Below are 21978 nucleotides of genomic sequence, written 5' to 3' on the forward strand. Positions count from 1 at the left end.
CGGCAAATGATAAGATCATGGGGAAAAGCAGAGGCACCATAATGTTGTGAGGATTTTAGTTTCTATCACATTGTTTTAAAAAATTAAAAACATATAGCTGTGGTTTGCATACATGTGAAGTAAATTAATTTGATGAATGTTGGAGGTCACTATGGAAATAACTAGTGATGTCAAAGTATAACTTGTTGGAATAGAAATGCATGGCAAACTTTGTTTTTGTATTTTGTGTTGGTTTATTACATTTATATATGTCTATCATGTAAAATGCCAATAAAATCCATTGAGGTTTGTGGTATTAAAGTGACAATAGTTCTACAGACTGAAGTTTTGGTAAAACATCAAAATAATGATTTGTGGTATAAAGATAACAAAATAAAAGGGTATGGAACTTCCTTCAACAAACCTGTTTTTTATTAGCTTGGAATCAGTTGTTTCCACTTAAATTTCCCCCATTCATCTCTCCCTTTTGCCCAGCAACAAATGATCTATCATTAAGATACATTGATTTCCCCTGGAATATATGGTATGAGAGAATGCTCACCTCAGTCTGCTTCTCAAGGCAATATCATCAAGTATGAAATGTATTGCCATGATCAGACTGAGATAAGATTAATAACTGGAGATAGAAGTGATCCATCTTCTAATTAGATTACAATATGGGGACAGGTACTACCATGAGTCCAAACTGAACATGCCATATTTTTAGTATGTTACACAGATGACGCACCTCACTTTGAAACATGGACATCTCCAGACTTTGGGAAAACCTCGATTGCAGTCAAAGGCATAACTTCGATTTTGTGGAATCTCAATAATCTTCTGGGGATTTGTCAGATGTAAGTGCCTGACATAGTGTGGCTGAGAGGCATCATACAGCATATGGTGTCTAACATAGCCATTTAGTTCACTGCCAAGCATCTGCCGATCCCATATGGGGATTGGTATGTGTATTTGTCTGTGTCTTGCAGTGTGATTGAAAGAGAAACACTTAGTGTTTGTTTTCAGAAGATTCTTTCATCATCCCTTACAGATGGAGGGAACTATGGAGCCGCAAAGATAATTTGTGCTGGCTATTGATTATACCAACAGCTCCATCCATCATATTTCTTCATTCTAGGTCCAACAATTGTGCTACTTTAACATACACACTGCAGAGACTGAAAGATGAGGATCACAAGATTTGTGAGCGTAGTCAATTTATTTTTGTCTAAGGTGTATAATGCATATCAAAATCTAAGAGGAGACAAGGTAAGAACAGTGATGTAGACAAATGACGGTGCATAACCCCCCATGTCCATTTAAAATACTTAGAACCAAATGCATGTTCAAGAGTGGACTAAAATGTGTGGGCAGTTTCCATTAAACATGAATGTGAACTTTCACTCAGCCTTGCATCCCACAAGGACGCACAAAACAAGACTTCTACTCTGCATTCTTCCCATTTGCAAAATATGGCTGCTTTATTAGAAGAGTCTCCTGGATCACCTACAGATTGAGGCTGGCTCACAAAACACCCCTTTGCCGCTGACTGACATGGCATGCAGTTTAATGAGACATCTATGAGCTAAGGCCTCTGTAGGCCATCTTCTTCCCCACTCCTTCCTCTAATCTTATTCACAAAGCAGCACAAGTCACCCTCCTAGGTGTCACTCAAAGGGTTTGTGTCTCTATTACCTCCCAGCTGAGGTCCTTTTCATCGTTACTATTTTTTTTTTGCTCCTTCATTTTAAAGAATTTTCTCCTTTCGTCTAGGCCACATTAAATTTTGCATGCCCTTGAACTCTGCAGCCATCAAGATGTTTTTGTAACTCAAAACCTATTTTTGAGCATGGATTAAAAAAAAACATCTTCTTTATTCCTTTGCAACTTTTGTTTATTCCCATCTGAAGTCATTATCTACAGTAACTGGCAAAACCTTCTCTTTTTTTTTCATTTTGCCTCCAATTCAATGTATTGTACATTGAGCTGGAACAACATGAGGTAGCGACAATTTGTGAAGTGGAAAGAAAATTACTGATGGTTTTTGAAGTTTTTCACAAATAAAAAGTCAATGTCAGGAGCATTTATATTCCAACCAGATTGATTTAATCTGATTGTGGGAAATAAAGGACAGTGCACAGTGTGTGCATAGTCACATGGAGTACACACACCAAGGGTGGCTTTGTGGATGCAGTTTCAAGTTTAGTCATTAGAGCTCCTGCTTGCAGTGAATGACAATCACATAGTTGACAAGAGAAATACAGTCAGATGCGACCAAAATTTATACGGAGGATTAATGTATTTTCCAGGTATATAGTGCCATTTTATACCGCAATCAAGTGAAATACTTTCAGTTGTTATTAAGATTATTTATATGTCAAAAATAACTTTAAAAAAAAAAATGATACTTTGAAATTGTATCAAAGTATCATTTTATGATGACCATTCTTAGGAGCATTGGACTGAGAAGTAGTTCATATGATGAGCTCGGCACATGCACAGTCCACTAGGTGTTGGCTAATTGCTGCTGCCACAAGTCTGGTGGAACTGTGGAGAGAAGGTGCAGTGGAGGGGTGCTTTGTCATGCAGAAGCTTTGGCTAAATCCCTGTATGAGCAAGCCTTTATTCACCTCTGAATGGCTGCCATAGGAAACATCAGAATTTGCAAAAGACTTGAGAGTGGGTAGATGATTCAAAAGTCTCAACATAAAATCAGAACTACATTGGGATAGCTTTCATCAAAACCTATTCAAGTGGTAGAATATTCAAGTAAAAGTTAAGACCTACATACATAGAGGCTCGCCATCTGATTGAGCTTGACTTATAGTTTGAAAAGAGAATGTACAAAGTTTCAAATGTCTATCTTGCAGATTCAATTGCAGTAAGTTGTGGTAGTTTTCCAGAGCACACCAAACATTTCAGATTTATTTTGCTTATTTAAGTAATGTAGAGAGTGTTACATTGATCTATCACATAAAATCTCCCTGGAATATATTTATTGTTTACTTAATAAATAAACACAACTTTGTTTTGTCTATCACATAAAATCCCACTGGAATATATTTATTGCTTACTTAATAATTAAACACAATTTTGTATTAGTCTATTACATAAAATCCCCCTGGAATATATTTATTGTTTACTTAATAAGTATACACAACTTTGTATTGGTCTATCACATAAAATCCCACTGGAACATATTGCAGTTCTATACTGCAATATAAATTCAAGAGTCATTCATATTTTTTGAATGTGCTGTATGGTTTCTCTTCTTTCTTTTGCTAAAATCCATCTTTTATGTTAAACATTTTTAGAATTCTATGCTTCAATGCTTATTATTTTACTACTTTACCTTCTACGGTCATTTCTCGTAATCCGATGCTTTCTGGGCATGGATAATAAAAGCTTAAGTTTGTCTAAAGGCATGTGCGCTATGCTTTGTTATAAAGCAGACAGCCCTGCTGTCCTCAGCAGCAGAAGATGGTTATTTCTGCCTCTCAACCCTAACACATAGAAAGAGTAAGTGCACTTTACTGCTGACCTAAAATAAAACCAAATGCAGCTTAATAACTTGGCAAATGGACTCACTAACTGGTGCACTTTGAGCGCACATGAGTGGCTCATTGCTATTTGCTGCCTGTCATTGACAAAACTGCTACCAGATTCCGTCTTGACTCCATAGAGGCTGGACAGCAGCCTAAAACATAAGGACGGATGTCCCCAAATCAGCCTATGCCAACTCATTAGTCTCCAATTATCTGTGGGATCGTACCAAAGCCAGCCAAGCCAGAACCAATGAAACAAAAGCTTGAAAATACTGGGTCATTTTGTTGCTTCCTTGTGCTTCCTAGTCTTGTTAGGTGGAACTACACAGGAAGGATTATGATCATGATTGTACAGAAATACACTCAGGTTGTATGTCTGCCAAAGTTTGTCTGATAATAGCACTGTTGTATAGAACATAGCATTAATATCACCTCCAGTGACTCCACATGCCAATATTGGTAACTGTAACACAGCACACTGTTGTTTAGCAATGACAGAAAATATATAAAGAAGAAGATGTTCCTGAATAAAATATATTCAGGAACATCTATGAATTAGGACTTTATCAAGCTTGGTCAGCACAAACAGTGCAATCAAACAGCTGTCTTCCAATTACCTGAATTTTGCAACTATAGTAATTTCGATCTCAATCTGCTATTCAGAGCCTAAATTAGAGAAGCCTGTACCATTTCTATGTGGTTGCCTAGTTACTAACATGCTTTTACAGTTCAGTCCAAACTTGTTTGATAAAAAGGGCCGGAGAGACGCTATCATGACTTTCCCCCAACCAGGATGGTAACCATCCTTCTGATTAACACATGAAATCTTGATTAATTTTAGTGATTACACCTTTCCCAGTTCCCTGAATTTTGGCTCACAGGTACTACTGATGCACACACTCTGGCCCCGTAAGTGGTGGGAATGCACCTAAAATTTTTTTGACACCCATGAAGCATGTGCACAGGATATGTTGATTATTCCAATCACAACCAATTTAAGCCAACAAAATCACTTTATTGCTAAACATGCTGCAGTGAGCAGTGACATTGGAGCTTCTGTTAGCAACAGCATCCCTTATCAAGAATCAACGCAAAACTATGCAAGTCTACATCAGTGCAGATTGTTTAAGTACCTATTTATTGGTCTATTTGTTAGAATAATTCAGTTCATGCATGACCACAGAAGGTGTTTTAGAGATTGGGGGACACCTAGTTCTCACTGACTCAATATGCACATAAGCAAGAGAAAATTGGGCAGGGTGATTAAATTGTTTCTTTCAGTTTCCCTGGTTGACCCACCTCCTAGCAAAAGGATGCCCTGGGCAGAGAGCCAAATAGCATACAAAAAGTCACCACTGAGTATAGATAACTATAGGAAAAGAAGGCAACAGTTGAGATGTAAAATATAATATCAAAAAAGAAAACAGTTAACTTCTCCTTTGCTAGAGAAGAATCTACAAGGGCCACATAATCTATAAGGGTAGTGTCTGAAGAAACAGGATGAAAAATTATTTAAAATCACCCATTCAGTGACCTTTTCTTATTTTTTATTTTTTTGAAATCCTAACACTAACTACATTGGCTGAACTGGGTGAAATTAGGTTGTGCAGAAAAAATTAAAAGCTAGTAATTGGCACTGAAGTGGTTCATCCCAAGCTTTACGAAAAATAATTAAAAATGCCTCAATATTGGGATACCTTTGTGAACTTCCACACAAGCAGTTGATTTTTCTTTCCCAAATGTAAACAGAGGGGAGAGATATTGCCCTCAAAGGGCTAGTTGATCTCGCTGTGCACCTGCTTCACCTGACATTTGTAGAGTGCTGTTAGAAGGCCAGCAGAAAGCCATCTGTTGATACTATTGAAGTAGTCTTTACATATAAACAGTGCAGAGTAGTCCGTGGTCACTGAATCTGCAACAGGAAACAAAATTGTGTTTAGATGCTGAGAGGTCGTGTGAAATGTCATTTGCATCTAAATTCATTTCTGAGCTCTGTACTCGCTCTCCACTTTAACATCCTCCTCCTGTGAGGCACATCTCTAATGACATGGTCCATGAAACATAAGTGCACTGCGTGCTGTTAATGAAGAGGCTCACAATCAGCCATTCTGGCGGAAAAACGAAGACTAAAACACAGCGCAATCGTCAAATACTTGTGAGCAAAATGCACAATGGTGTGTTACATTGACAGTTTGGATTTTGTGATTCTGAGTTTCACTCACTTCACATCAGATGTGCAGGAATTTCCTGTTTGAACTCTCTAGTAACTTTATCAGTTGAATAGCTTGTTAACACAAAGAGCTCATCAACTAATCTTCTGGCAGGAAACCAATGTGTTTAGGTATCTTGACATGGTGAGGCAACTTGCTGAAGAACAAACTGACCATCAAGAAATGGTCAGGCAGTCTCTATGGATAGTCTATTTAATTACATTTACTGTCATTTTCACACACAACCACCCCTCTGGTTTACACAAAATGTTCTTAAAAAGAGAAAATAACAAATCGTTGGCAGTGGGGTGTGGTCAGATATAATTTGTTGATGTCAGAGCTCAGAGGAGAAAAGCCTTTGTTAACTAACAACAGAAAACTGGGGCTCAAGTTTTCTGCTTACCAAAACTGAAAAACAACAGATCGAAAAAAAACAAACAAAAAATGCTTAACCCAATGAGTGTTGATTTCAGCTGCACCATACAGCTGGTAAGATTGGAATTTGGCATAAATAGCATAAAATAATGAATTCGCCCTGCCTTTCAGCACCAGTTCTGCCTTTTTCTTCTGGGATTTTCTTCTTGGCATGCTTAAGCCTCTAACCGTCTTAGCCTCATTCAATGAAACTCCAAGGCCAACCTGAGTATTCATTTCTGACCACGGTGTAGCATCTTCTGATGACAACTTCCAACAGGAAAACAAAATGTACAGCAAAACTCAAATCACCTGATATTGATTTCTGGAAGGGAGGTGTTGAAGTTAAAAAAATGCATCACTGACTTGCAACAACTTCAATATGGAGCAACATTTTTGAAGAATATCCATAACTCCTAGTTAAATAACAAAGAACTGCACGTAGTTTGCATCTTTCCCTTATATATGCTTCCCTGGATCATCTAATTTAGTTAGTTTATTTGTTTACACTAAACTGTTTTTAGTCACGGTCATTGTTCCTGTGCTACTCATAAATTCCAAGGGAATGTTAGCATTAAATAAAAAAAAATAAAAAATTGGTTATGTGGATCCAAGATTTAATATATTTTAATGGGGGGTTACCTACACTAGCTTGGGCTTGAGCACAAGAGTTGATTTTACAAAAGCAGAGGTTTAATTCAAAATAAACATTCATTTTGTTTTCACTTTTGAACAGGTGCTAAATTAAAGAGATTAGAGATATTATGGGTTTACCTTGAATAATTAATATTTAAACTGATTAAATTAGGCATAATTAGGGAAAAACTCCAACTGAAAGACAGCAACAAAGGTCTTCCGAAATACTTGATAGACTATATGGAGTATGCTTCAACCTACATTAGTGAGATACATTAAAAAATGGCTATGAGCAATTCTTGGCTGGCCCAGTAACACAAGAGTTAGAAAATAAAACTGAATTAAAATACATGCAAGACTTGATGATTTTAATCGCAATTTAAATCTGTAAATAACGCAACAAGAAAAAATTATTTTAACTACCGGTATACGGGTACAAAATGGTTTACATTCGGACATGAAATAGGAGCAAGAGGAAATGAAATTCCAAAGTGTGGGTGCAAAATTGGTCTACGAAAAGATGAAAGGGTGTGTGCATGTATGGTTGATCTGTGTGTAGTAGATCTATGTGTAGCTCTTTGATAGGCTGTTGACCTGTCCAAGGTGTGCTCCACTTCTTACCTTCTGATTGATAAGGCAGTGAATAATATGCGCACATAGAATTGGGATGGATAAATGAGTGAAAGAAACGTGTGCATAAGGCGTCACAACAAGCTTAAACCTAGAAAAACAGGCTTGAGCCTCTGGGCTCATATCCTCTTAAGCCTGGCCCTGTGCAGGAATTGCAGCTCCTATAGGCTGTACTGTACTGGTATGTACAGTTCATATTGATGTGGTGCAGTAACCTGCTGTGGATCAATAGATCATGCTGTTTTACAATTAATGGTACAACTATCCCAATAAACTCAAGCAACTGGTTAGGTCTAGAACAAAAAAGATGAAATCATGCAAAAATAGACTTTTAAAAAGTGTGGATCAAAATGGGATTTTCTTTTTATATATATATATATATATTTAATTTTCATCAGAAGCTCTCTCAGTGGGGATCAAGAGTGTGACACAGAGTGGCCTGTGGGTAAGGAACAGTGCGCACGCGTGTGGGTAACAGAAGGGGCAAATGGTAAATACTAATTAGAAGTGAGAGTAAGTGTGGGTAGGTTAGATACAGTGGCATAATAGCCCGTTTCATTGCTACAGAAAGACAACCAAGCACACACACTTGGACGCATGCTTTACGCTCTATATGCTAAATTTGAGTCTGCTGATAGCAGGTGCAGAACACGATGGGGTTTGCTGAATGAAAAATCAATCTGATAAAGCAAGTCCTGCACGACTGGTCCTCTCAGAGCCACACAGCTTTGGTGTGAGGCAGGACAGCAGGATCCGCGCGACGCGCCTACAAACAGGACAATAAATGATTATGCAGAGGCACGTTTTTATAAAGTTGACTGAGTTCCAAAATGCGCCGCGCATTTGCATTCCGATCCATATCAATCAGCGCATCCGTGCACCCGAACTAGTCGGAGAAAAACAAGGGGGTGTTCTTTAATTAAAACAAGCAGGCGGATTTGCTTTGTGCATATTTTAGGGGCGGAATTTCTAATCGCATTATTTGTACATGTGAATTAAAAAAACAGTTTTCTAATAAAGCGAAGGACAGGGATATGGAGAACAGGAGATTTAAAAAAAAATCACATTCCAGCTCTGCGACTAACTGGCACCCAGAAGCTTTTCTAATCACTTAAATTAAAAATCTTAAAAATAAAAATTTAGAACGGCGCGTTTGAAGTGACATTTTTTGACGCAATCGTCCGGTTTTCATCAGCTTCTACTATGGAAAGAAGACACAATTTGATCTGCATCGTGAGAAATGGAGGCAACCACCTACATTCAGCAAACAATTAAAAGAGAAAAAAAAAACTTACCCATATCCGCTTATCTGTTTTCGCTCCAGCCTACAGGTTTTAATGGCTCATTGTGCGCGACATCCGAGTCCGCATGATGCGCTCTCCACAGCACACGCAGGTACCGTCCTAATCCACCGGTCCGCTCTCCGCGCAGTCGCTGACTCCAAAGCGCACCTGCCCTTTTTCACTCTCCCGGACCTGCGATGCTTTAGCCGGTTTAGCTCTGCACCTATTCCCGTCCCAGCGAACCGCAGAGAATGTCATTTACTTCCCGACTCCAGGTTAAAGGCTTGCAAAATCCGGCTTCAGAACTCTCTATCCATGTCTCAGAAGCAAAACGAAGAATCAGCTTCTTCTTTTCTTTTCTTTTCTTTTTTTCAGTAACAGCCAGAAAGAGCACCAGAAAGAGCACTGCAGCTGGCGCAGACGGTAACAATATCACATCCAAGTAAGTCACGTCAGTCTTACATGCGCACAGAAATTCCGCGAAAATCCCGTCTGGAACTTCACACAAGCGTCAGCGTGATATAAAAAAGCAGGCCGTTAGTCCCCATAAATATTTTCTGGTAAAAGACCTTGTTCGTCTATGTTCTGCGCGGCACACCGAAAGAAAGTAAGCAGCAGGTTTATCCCCAAGTGAGTGTGAAGCGCTGTCAACGAGTCTCTCGGGAAAGTCATCCAAACATCCCCCCTTCTTTTCTTTTTTTCCTGCTCAATCGTTCCCTTCCCTCTCGCTGCTGCTGGGTTTGAAATACAGCATGACGCCGCCGTTAATCACGTCTGCTTGTCAAAGCAACTTTGTCAGGCAGAAGCGGAATGCCCTCTCCTGGTCAGACCGCGATCAGTGAACTAGTCCGAAGAGTTCATCGCGCACTAAACGTCGGGGAGGTATGGTCACCCCCAGAATAGATTTGCAACTATTCAGCAGCAATTCTTAGACAATATTAGCTTATCTATATATTTCTGTTATATGGTTATACACTGTTGTAATTTATATATAGCGTCTTTTTACCAGCTAAGATGATGCAACGTTTTTGTTTTTTTTTTCTTTTTGTTCAAATACTTATGCCACCCCCAGGTAACAAGATGTCCTGGGCAGAGAGCCATATTCTCAATTTTTTTCCGTTTGTTTTTATTCCGTTTACTGGCAACAGATGTCATCTCATGTCATTTTACATGATGTCCAATGTCTATCAGGATATATGTAAATATAAACCCCATTCAAATGTAGCCTACTATTAATATTATCCATGCTGCAGAGTTGTGTTTTTTTGTGACTTCCACTAACTATCTGTATTTTAGCTTGAAAGTTAACAAGAAGCTGTCAGACCGCTGAGAAAAGGGCAGCCAACTACTACACAGAACTGTCCGTGGTGCTGAAATGCTGCAATTTGGACGACTGAGTTCATACAGACAAATCACCTTGCACCCCTAAAAAGATGTGTACAATGTCTAACGAGAATTTTATTTATTCATTTTCAGAAGTATAATCTTACAGTGAAAGTGTAAAAAACGTCAACCTTTAATTTGAGTAAATATATGAACTGGGGGAATCTCACAAAATGAAATTATAGTTGTCAACCTCTTTTCTCACACTCAATTCTATTGTGCTCACCCCTGCAGGCTTTCCTTAAAATTAATGTCTGGGATCTGAAATGGCCATATGAGCAGGTTGGCTATAGCCTTGTTAACTTCATCACATGTTTTGGATTATTGTCCTGCTAAAACTTTGAATCACAACCCACTTTAAACAGGCAGAACACATCAGATTTTAATCGAATGGCATTTCTGAAAGGTCATAATGTCATGCATTCTAACAAGTCTTCTGGGATGTTTGAAAAAGAAGCAATGCCAAAACATCAGAGATCCTCCACCATGCATGACATATATTTCTACTTCCACATCCTATGTTTTACAGCAGAAGTGTCAGCCTTATTATCAATTTATCAAAGGATGTTGCTCCAGTCAAAGTCAGAGGAGAGTTTAGGAACCTCCTTTATGTTTGTTTGTTTGAGTGATTGAGTTTGCTTTCTGGCATACCTCCCAATCAGCTGTTGGGCATGCACATAACATGCAATGGTTGTAATAGAAACTTGTTGACCCCAAGAGGTCAGTTTTTGTTGAAATTCTCAAACAGTACATTTTGGATATATTGTTTTCCACTGCCTCACTTGTCTGGACTGCGAGGCAGTCCAGTTACTGAATTGCCTCACAATTACTGAACAATTACTGATTGTTCAATTACTGAACAATCATTAATTGTTCATTTTTGTTTTACTGAGTTCAAGTTATATGTAACCACAGATCATATTTTCCCTTTAAATAAGCGACTAGACGAAGGATATTCATTTAGGTTGTAATTTGTCATTTTTGTCTTTCTCATCTAACTTTAAAGTTTAGATTAAAATGAAGTGGTGGATTACTACTTCAAAAGCTTTGGGAAACACTCATCCCTCTACAGAAGTAAAGAAATAATAACAAAACAACCCCCCAAAAATTCTTCATTTTTTTTTAAGGAGTTGTTAGGTTCCCATAATTAGGGAAGCAACAATAAGTGTCCATCTGGCAAATTTGTTAATAACAATTATTTCTTAACATACATTTTTTCTCCTACTAGACAATTTCTTCAAATTAACAGTTGCATTTGTAATAATAACAATAAGAGCAATTGAATTTTGCTTCTGCACTGTTTAATATTCTACAGAAACTTGCATTAGAAATGCAATGCCTCCCGCTGAGTCAGCCGATGCACTTTATAAAGGATGAAATAGGCAGCTGAATTTTTTATGTGTTTTTCAACCGCCCTGGCTTACCAATTTGTGTTTTCCCTGTTTTTAAAATGGGTAACAAATGGAAAAATAAAATGATTAAACATGAAAATAAAACAAAGACAAGTGGGAGAGTCACAATGGATGCAGATGCTTCCCCACAGGTTCTTTTCAAGTTCAAATTAAACAATTTTCTTATTAAGACTGTGAAAAACAATAAGAATACTATTTAAAGATGGTTCTGTTCTGGGGACACAGATGGGGAAACTATATTTCCCCATAAGGTAAGATAAGGGAAAACCAATATCAATGTCATGCAGCAAAAAGCACTGTTGCTCATTAAGCACAATTTGCACCCTTTCCATGTACTTTTTCATGCTAGCTTTTAATATCTAATGTGATAGAAAAAATACTTTCACAACATACAACCCCTTTAATAATAAAATATAAAAGAGATGGTATTTGAATTTACTCCCACTAGTTCCTGAAGAAATATTTTATCATACTTGTTTACACCCTTCATGTCCTCATTATGTCTGAAACTCTTTAAATCCAGACACCCCACTTTCAACCTGAGCAGCACTATATGAAACACAACATTCCAGATTGTAAAGCAGCTTGGGGTAAAGGTTAATGGATGCGACCTGCAAAAAAGAGACTTACAACTAGTGAAGCAGCTATGGAACCCCAGCGATTCATTAACATCCTGCTCTACATTTATTGGTACTCTTAGTAAAGATCTGTAACAAAAAAATAAAATATAAAAATACAATAACTTAAAATTAATTAGTATTTCATTCCAGTAATGTAATGTCACCATGAAAACTTAAAATAATCCCAAATTCATCCCTGAGTTAAAAACGTCAATGGAAAATTGTCTTACTTAAATGTCATCTGCTCTGTTCATTCCTAGTTTGAAGAGGGGCTTCACGTGGCATCTCTTCCAAATTGGTTTTATTGACCAGGTAAACACAAAGCCAAGGATTAATAAATAACTTTTGTTTTAATCATCCTGAACATGTAAAAAAAAAAAAAAAAAACTCACTGAATTAAACAATTTGCTTCAATACCACAGACTATCAATAGATGCCCCATCTGTGATTTAAGTGAAAGCATTTGGATGTGCACATTTTTTTTTTAGTGTGAGACTATACTACTGCAGTAGAACTTTGCATTTACTGTTATGCTTTCTACACACCTTTATCTAAGATGAGGGGTATACAAGAGTATTTTTTCCCGTCTTTCTCTTTCACATGCCTCAGAAATCATCAACTAAGCTGTCTCTGGATGTCTGTTTGATGAGTCACGTTCTCATGAGAACCTGTGAAACTCGAGTTGAAAACCGCCTCAAGGCGCGTCGGGATCAAAGGGGATGAAAATAAACTCCAGGAAGAATCAGTCCTAATGTGAGCACAGGTGGGACACAACACAACTGTCTCTCAGCCCAGGAGATTATCTGAGAATGACTTCTGATTTCTCTTTGCAGAATGGTTTGTATATTATTAATATTACATACAGCTCTATTTTCCCTAAAATATTTATATATTTATTTTGTTTTCCAAACATTGATCTTGCTCTTATTTCTCCAACATGCCATATATATATTCAAGAAAGAACAGTAATTTTTTAATATTTGTGTCATGCATTACGCTCATCAGATTATCACGTAGGGCAATTTATTAATGTTTAGGATGAGGAAGCTATATGTTATGACTCAACATAGTGTACAACAAACTTTTCTAACTCTTGAAGGCTTTTTTACATTAACAGTCCAAATATCATACAATAAATACAAAAGTAGCCCACTGAGAGACATCAGCAGCATATTGTCAGCAGTGACATTGAATCACACAAAGCCTCAATAGTTGCAACCTGAAAGCTTATTCAACATTATTTATGAAAGTTGCCAAGCAACAAGCACATTTAGAGTCGAAGAAGATATTTGATAAGTGTTGCTCCTGAAATATCTTTTCCGGATTCATAATGAAAGGGACTGTTTATTTATTTATTCCATTATTTCACAAAATTAAGAAATATGCTACACCTGAGCATGGTAAAACATTTTTGTCCACCAAAAACTTGTTTTTTTTTTCTTTTTTCCAAATTAAGGTTGATTGTATTGCAAAATAATTACATCCCATTAGAATTTTTTCCCATTTTGTCATCTTTCTGCCAAAAAAACCCTGCCACATCATGGGACTTCCACTATAATATTTCATGGTGGGGATGATGTCTTCAGGCACCACATGCAGCATCATTCATATAGACCAGAAAGTTCAGGTTTGGTCTCATGTGACCAAACCTCAAATCAAATTTCCTATTGCTTTCTTTCTGCTGTGATTTTCATCTTGCAATAAGGTCAAAGTTGTGGATTGCACAATCAAGAACTACTCTTCCACACAAGCTGTAGATCTCTGCATCTCCTCCAGAGCTACCGCAAGTCCTTTTGCAATCCACTGATACCCAAGTCCTATAGAGACTTAATGAACCAACAGTATTTTTACTATGCAGTTATATCTCTTGTAAGGCTTTAGGAGAAACCAGAGCTGTTGCTTGGAGTGTGTATTTCCATAACTTCACACAGTATTAATTGTTTCACCGCCGTCAGCAGAATGGCCTCTGTATGTTGAACTCATTCCAGAAGTCATCAGCCAAATTGCATGGAAGCTGAAACAGACGCTGAGCTGCAGTGAGAGGGTGCTGCATCCTACGACAGTCCCAGAGAATGTCTGGTTCTTTTTAGATTTGCTTTGTTACCAGGTGAAACTAAAGCATGAAATAAGACAATGATCAATGCTCAGGGGGCAGGTATTGTACAACTAATTGGTAATTATCAATAAAGGCTTACTGTAAGAAAACCTGAAGCCAGTCGCCAAGGAAGCAGACCTCATTGACTCATATTAGACGCTCTTGTCTTAACTGTGATCTATGTCATTGCTCAGTGTCTCAGATTACAGTTTTCCATTTGGGCAAGTGAAGATGCAAGAACTGCTGAATAGAATACACTTGTATCAAGAAAGTTGAAGTAACTGCAGCAATCATAAAAAGTGTCAGGCTTAAATAAACTCAGGTTTTGATTTGACCGCATGTAGGTGTGTAAGATATAAAACACATAAAGAAACAACTCCAGTGTTATTCTATTAGATGCTATACAACAGAACAACACAACATAATCACATCATTGTGAAACATGGTATAAGTTGGATGGTGGAGCTGCTCAGAGTTGATTGGACGATGGATGGAGCTAAATATTTGACAGTCATGTAAAAAAAGCTGTTAGAGGCTGCAAAAGACTTGAGATTTGGGTGGAGTTTAATGTCCCAGCATGAAAACAACCCTACATATACAGCAAGTGATACAATGGGAGAGTTCAGCTGAAAATATAATGTGTCTGAAAGGCTCAGTCAAAGACCAAACCTAAATCTAATTGGAAAACTATGGCAAGACGTCGATAAACTGATGTTTGCAGACTGTTTGGACAGAAAATAATATCTCTAGACATACAGAAACTGCTGGAGACAAAGGGTGAATTCAATGCATGTCAAATTATGAGGATTTTTAGTTGTAAAAAAGTGAAATCATGTATTTTTGTCCATTCACTTATTAGTCTGCCCTGCTTTGTGGTGATTTATCACATACAATCCTAGTAAAATCCAATGATGCTTGTGGTGGTAAAATCAAGAGGTAGAAACACTCAGGAGATGTAGATGATTTTGAAGGGAACAAAAACTATTACTTAAGCAGATCTTGCCAGATCTTCAGCTTCATTACAAAAAAAGAAAAGTCTGTGTTTTAGTAGTTGCACTGTAAATAATCTTTTAGTTAAAAATGCAAAGAAGAATTGACTCGAAGACTACATACTTAGTAGTTGTCAGTTCAATTTTCTCTTTTAGTTTCTGCAGCAGATGTCTTGCATAAATGACTTACTGAATAATGAATAAATGGCTTAATTAAAAATGAATAATAATAATGAGCAATGGATTAGTGGGAGCTCTGTTGAGAATTAGTTAAAGAGATTACAATTCTCTAGTTTTAGCTTCTATTCATGAGCTACCTGCAAAATTCTAGATAAAACATTTCTCTCCAGTTTAAGACTGTTAATGACCAACTTCCTAAAGACCCTATGGTTCTATACTATCCTGACAGGGTGATTTGGTGTCAGACTGCAGGGTTACCTTTGTGTTCTAAATATAGAAATAGAGAAAGTATTTTTAGGTGTCAGGCCCTCTGATGTAGAACCAAGCTTCAAGTTGCTTGGAGCCTGTTTGAAATATATCATAACCTTGAGCAAAACAACAGTGGAATTAACCCAAAAAATTTAAAATAAAAAATGTATGCCATGATTTAACTGAGGGCTGCACAGCAGAGCAACCGTTGGCACTTGTACATCACTGGAAACAGATTCCAGGTTTGATTTACAGTCATGGTCTGTCTGTGTGCAGGTTCTCCTGTAACTCCTGCTTCCTGTCACCAGCCAAAAACATGTATTTCAGGTTAAAATTACCCAAATGTGCCCATTCTTTTTTTAAAGATTTTGTTGGCTCTAGTGGCCTTTATTTGAAAGTAGTTTGACAGGAAACAGGGTAATGAGACAGGGGAAAGACATGCGGCAAATATCGGCAGGCCTGGAATCGAACCTGCAACCACCGCCATGAGGACTAAGGCCTCAATACGTGGGTCGTGCTTTGCCCCTGCGCCACCACAGCACCCCAGAAGGTGCCCATTCTTAAAGGGATTGCTAGTTCAAGTGACTAACAGTGTGCTGTTTTTACTCATTTTACATGTTTTTTTGTTTTTTTTTCACTAACTTTGTAAGGTTTTTTTTTTTTTTACAACTATTTATTTCCCCTACCATACTTATACCACCATCCAGGGGCATCCTTATTATATTGCATAACTATGTTTTGTTTTCAACCCCCAGCCAGCCGTAACAGATGGCCGATCTGTTCTCTGTGTTTCTGTTAGTTTTTTTCTTAAAGGAATGGTCTTCCCTTGCACTGTAGCGTTCCACCTCTTGCAAGCACAGTGTGACCTATTAAATGTAAATAAAGAATTGATACATAATAATACAACTGATGGACAAACTGGACGTGGCTGAAGTAATTTTGATCATGTGTTTTTAAATTTAAATACAGTAAATTGCATTGAACTGAAAAAAAAATACATATACATAAAGATGGTTTACATTTAATGAATTAAAATAATCAGATAGAGAGGTATGAGTCATTTGCGGTTCTAAACTCTTAAGACATTCCTACACATAACATTTAGAACTTTGCTGAGAATCTTCTCTGAATTGTTATGTGGTGTGTTACTGTGTCAAGTGTTTCTCATTTGATTTTCTCCTCACAAACTACTTGATCCCAGGCATGCTTCATGTGTTTTGTCTTGGCAAAGACATGAGACATAAGAGGTGGGCATCTGTGAGTGGCGGTGCCTTGCCATCTGTCATCTGCCCATGGGTTCTCTGTGGACATAAGCTCACATGGGCAGAACAAGGGTAGGATCAGAGTCTTGTTTAGTTCACAATGTCTGACAAAAATTCAAACAATGAAAGCAAACTGCAAAAGCAAATAGATTTTGTTTTTGCTGATATTAGATAAAAAATATTTATTGGAAAAAAACATGTTTAGACTGTACAGTATAAGAAGAACCTTTTACAAACACTTAGGGTCAAAAGCACAGACAGAAGAGAGTCTACTAATCCTATTGTGTGAGGGAAGAATTTACATAATGTGAGATGATAAAGATCTTTAAACTCTGCAGATCAATGAGGTGCAATTATAGGCCACTGGAGTTTCTTATCTGGCTCCGTACAACTTTTTGCTGCCTTTGGTCTTCCACTTTCATTAAAAACCCCAATGTGATTAAGCCACTTGATTGGCACAGTTGAAGATTATCACACAATGCAATCTCTGTTTGCCTGCTTACTTTTGTGCTCAAAGACACTGGGAAAACATCCTCAAGGACAAATTTTATGATAGAGCCAAATAGCTTTCCTTGTTGCAGCCATTATTTGTATCTCATTATTTTCTGTAATTCTAGCAATGTTAATGACTCTTTTGCTTTTGACCTTTTTTTAAATGGGTGCATGCAACTGTTTAAAAAGTGGCTATTATGATGTTTTATGTTTCTCCTTCATCTTGCAGTTTTTTTGCAGTCCGTTGGGAGAACTGTGAGTTGTGGGTCTGCACATTTGTTAAAGTGCATTCACCTGTGAGAGTCAAAACAGTATTGCCAGAAGATGTAGCAGGGAAAACAAGCCTTTGAGTAAATTAGTACACACAGAGACACAGTGTCAGCCACGTTTTATCAGCACTGGCATCAAAGTTTTGAAAAAAAAAAATAAATTTAATTTTCTTCTCTTTACTGTCACATAGATTTGATTTTTTTTATTCGACAAATAATTTGAGTGCATTTATTCAGTGGGAACAACATTACCGAATTAGAAATGCTTAAGAAAAGACAGTAAAATTTAATTAACAATGTATTGGTTTATGTTTCCAGCTTTAACGTCTGTTAAATCTGCCAGTAAATATGACCCGTACTGCACACCTAGAAACCCCATAATACAGCATTTTCCTTCTGTTTTTTTTGCTTTTTCCCAAAGCTCATTTCTTGTCAAATCCTTCCTTCTTTTCATTTGTTCACTGATATTTTCATTCTTGGCGTTGATCAAAGCTGAATAAATACAATTTAACAACGGCAAGGAAAGAAATCAATCCCTTCCACCAGCTGATTGCAGAGGGAGTGCAAAAGATCACTTTCTGGTAGGAGAGAGAAAGTGGAAAGTGTCCTGCATGTTGTGTTTGTCATGTCTTGGTGACACAGCAGAGCCTCACTGATTAGTAAGGCTCACAGAAGGACTTCTATATGACTCAGCAGGTTAGGGCAATCACACAGCATGCTACCTGCTCCATTTCCCTCAACATGTCCACTTTGTGCCATATTCCAACCATAGTGGTGTCTCGTTTGAATGTGTATTAGCTCCCACCACCACCGCCCCCATCCCATTCTCTCTCCTTCTTTCTCTATTTTTGGTATCAGACATTCTGGGCACGTAGGCCTCAGCACAATGTAAATTATTCAGCCTGGCTTGCCAGAGGCTGGGAGCGAATCATAAATCGCAGATGGTCTCAGGCTATTTCATGCGGGTGACTGTGGTTAAACACCAATGCACAGAATCATTTTCAAACCCACACAAATATAAGGTTTCATTACTTGTAGCTCAGTGAGAAAGTGTTTTGATTCTGAGCTCATGCAGTCAGGCTTTTTGTTGGGTTCAGATTGGCTCTGTTCAGCTTGTAGCATGTGACATGTTCAGCACCTCCGATTTCTTGCTCGACTTCAAAGAACATTTTGGCAGAGGTTAAATCACTGTCAATGAATGCAAAACATGTCAAATCTCACTAAACAGCTTTATCACTTGCTATTTCCCTCTGCCTACCTTCCTCTCTGTAAATAAAAGTAAGATTTAAAGCATCAAACTGTGAACTTGTAGGGCATGAGCTGAAGAGCCTTGTTAAAATCATTTTTAGGCTGTATTGATGATACCTGCAGCTCAAGTTGGCAAAACACAGGCGGAAGAAAACGATTACCCTGCAGGATATCTGCTATGGGAATACAAAATGCATCCCTGTTACAAACTCAAACTTGTGTGCTTCGCAAACCTGTGAAGTGTGTATTTGCCGTGCCTTGTAAAAGTGTCCCTACCCCTTGAGCTTTTTCACAATTTACCATAAGTTATATTCATGTGTACATTTCAGAAACAAGATGGTTCAGTGTTGTACATTATAAAAACATAAAACAATATTGTTAATACAACAGATTTTAATGTATTTTGTTGCTGAGCCTTTTTAGTGATTCAATTCATAAGTTAGAATCACACTAAGTATAGATGTATGTTCAGTTGAGATTGACTGAGCAGGAGCTATTTTGAGAAGGAGAAAAGTGAGCAAATACATGTAGAGTCAAGATGAGGCAAGCTGGTAGAAGCAAACCCAAAAGACCTGCAGCTAAAACGCTAGAAATTTAAAGCAAAAATAGCTTCTGGTGAGGGAGTTGTAATAATATTTGGGCTTCATTATGTGTTTTCCAGGCACATACTGCCATTGTATAGAACAGTCAAGTAACTATGTTAACTTCAGCTGTTATAAAAAATTCTACAAATATCAAATATGACTTAAAGGAAAGTTTACTTTGTAATTTAATGCTTTGAAATTGGGCCTCTGTCTCTTTAAAATCTCCTGCTCTTTCTGTAACTCCACCTTCAGCAAGTCATCACAACATGGCCCCTTTATTAAGCCTTTAACAATGTGTTTACCAGCGCTGCATTGAGTAGTAGCTTGTATAATGAGCCCAGCAGATGCACAGTTCCACCAGATGTTAGCTAATTGCTGCTGGCTAGTCTGAAGGAGCTGAGTGGTGGAGAGGCAGGGGAGGGCTGCTCTGTCAGGTTTGTCAGGTATGTTTTTGATGAGGGAATAACTCTATAACATGATGTAAACCAGTAATCATAATTAGTGATCACAATGTAAATCATTTCAAAATTTATGGTTGCACCTTTCTGTGGACTTTGTATAGAGACTTTATATACATCACAAAGGGTAATCACTGTGTTAAAAAAGAGCAAAAATTGTTTTAACCCCTTAGCTGGTGGCAAAAAAAAGGCATAGTATTCAAACAAACTAGATGTGTCCCATGGATGGGATACCGCCAGTTAAGAGGCTAATGCTAAAAGTCACAGGTGCTATTTTCACAAAGGGAGCGTCTCCCACTTACTCAGCTGATGAACTAGATATCAGTCAGAGTTGTGAGAGTAGGGGAACTCACCATCTCAAGAACCTCTACAGAGCAAACATTCACAATAATGTGGTAAATGAAAGATCCACAGAAAAAAAAATGAAAAAGAAAAAAACATTCCAGGTCTTATAGTCTCAAGCAACTCAATGCAATCAACTGTCCAATGTTGCAACATGCTGGTTAAGGTAGACTGATTGCTCGAGGAAGAGTGATTGCTCCAAAGTCAGTGGCTTAATGCAATCGGCTGTGGTTTCTTAGTAAGTAAACTTTACAAACAATTTGATAAATAAACTAAGATTGAGTGCTTTGCTTAATTACAAGGATTAATTTTTGCATTTTAATTTGTCTATATCTACATGTCTAACTTAGGTTGTTTTATTGTACATTTGGTTGAGCTTAAATTTGTTGTGAATTGGTAAAACACATAAACTGAATTGAATTGCATAAGGCAAAATAAGTGAAGCATTGGGTCAGTAGAGCTGAATAAAAATTAACATTATACTTCAACATTTTTATCTAGAAACATTTTTATCAGTGCAAGCCACTGCATTTCCAGTTCTTCTATAAGCCACACTTAGATGCTAAAAGACAAGATGATAAAATTGAAAGAACATAATCTTTTTCACATTAGTTGTCTTTGACATTTTGAGGGATTTTCTTACATGTTCCTCTCCAAAAAATACTAAAACCGCATCTTCAAAGCATGCTCTTTGGTGCTGTCTGATAACTGGCACCTCAGTGTTCTGGCAGATGTATAATGAGGCTGTTTGATATGTTACAAACTTTTTGTTTGCAAGATTGGATCATGCACAGTTCCTAAATTGTGACCAGTTTGTTTGTCAAAAAAACAGCATTTTCTTGTTTTTAGCTGGCTTTCTTGACAGTGTGGCGAGCTCCTTGAAAAATGGACAAAAAGAACCCGGTCGTTTTGACAAACGCAGATGCCAGTGCGTGTAGCCGCGCAGCAGGTCAGCAATGTGTTTAGTGAGGCCGTTTTCTGTTTAATTACATGCTGTGGGAGTCACCTTGCTCAAACTGAGGGGTTGACACTGGAAAACCGAGGGCACCACATTCTGATTCACATGATCTCAATCTGGATAGTCTGGAAATAGATATGAAGAAGCAGCAGTTTAAATGATCAAATATAAAAACATATACTGACCAAACACAAACTTGTCATAAGCCAGTTACATTTAATTAGCTGTAACAAAATCTTAAATCTTTCCTTACATAGTAGGAATAACGTATCTGGAAAGTTCTTCTCAAAAATATGCCAAAAGGGGCAAAGTGTTCTCTTGCTGCATTGAGCATAAATTCATGCACCACTGCCTCTCTTCCACCTGTTACTGCACTTTTCCCACATTAATAGTAAAGACAAATTCAGCTATTTGGTGCCCAACATTCATGGTCTGGAAACACCTGCAGTAACTGTATTGATTAAGCAGCAGTTTCAGTAATTGTCTTTTGTTGCAGCACGACTGACCATTAATGACAGTATTCAGACAGTTAAAAAGGCAGAGAGAGAAATGAAAAGGACATAATGCAAAAGAAAAATGTCCTGAAGGGTTGATTCGAACCCTGGATGGCTGCATTAAGAACAGCAAACGGCTACTTGTCTTCCCACCACACCACATCCCACCCCAGTTGTAGTAACTGTTTTCCATTTAAATGTAGGCAATTTAATTGTGCTATATTTTTTTAAAAAATAAATAAATTT

General features: G+C 37.6%; 1 protein-coding gene across 2 annotated transcripts in view; it reads right to left on the reverse strand.

Moving 5' to 3' along the window:
* The window catches only part of LOC122847093 (leucine-rich repeat transmembrane neuronal protein 4), a 152944-nt gene that overhangs the window by 104276 nt on the left and 26690 nt on the right, over nucleotides 1–21978 (reverse strand). Inside the window, exon 1 of one of the 2 annotated variants that reach the window (XM_044144453.1) lies at nucleotides 8710–9475. The exons of the other annotated variant lie outside the window; for it this stretch is intronic. Coding sequence (XP_044000388.1) covers nucleotides 8710–8713 — 4 coding nt within the window. The 5' untranslated portion in view covers nucleotides 8714–9475. Of the gene's footprint in view, nucleotides 1–8709; nucleotides 9476–21978 lie in introns of those variants that run through there. 2 annotated transcript variants of the gene reach the window in all.

Source organism: Gambusia affinis, linkage group LG17, assembly GCF_019740435.1.
Source record: "Gambusia affinis linkage group LG17, SWU_Gaff_1.0, whole genome shotgun sequence".
NCBI lineage: Eukaryota > Metazoa > Chordata > Actinopteri > Cyprinodontiformes > Poeciliidae > Gambusia > Gambusia affinis.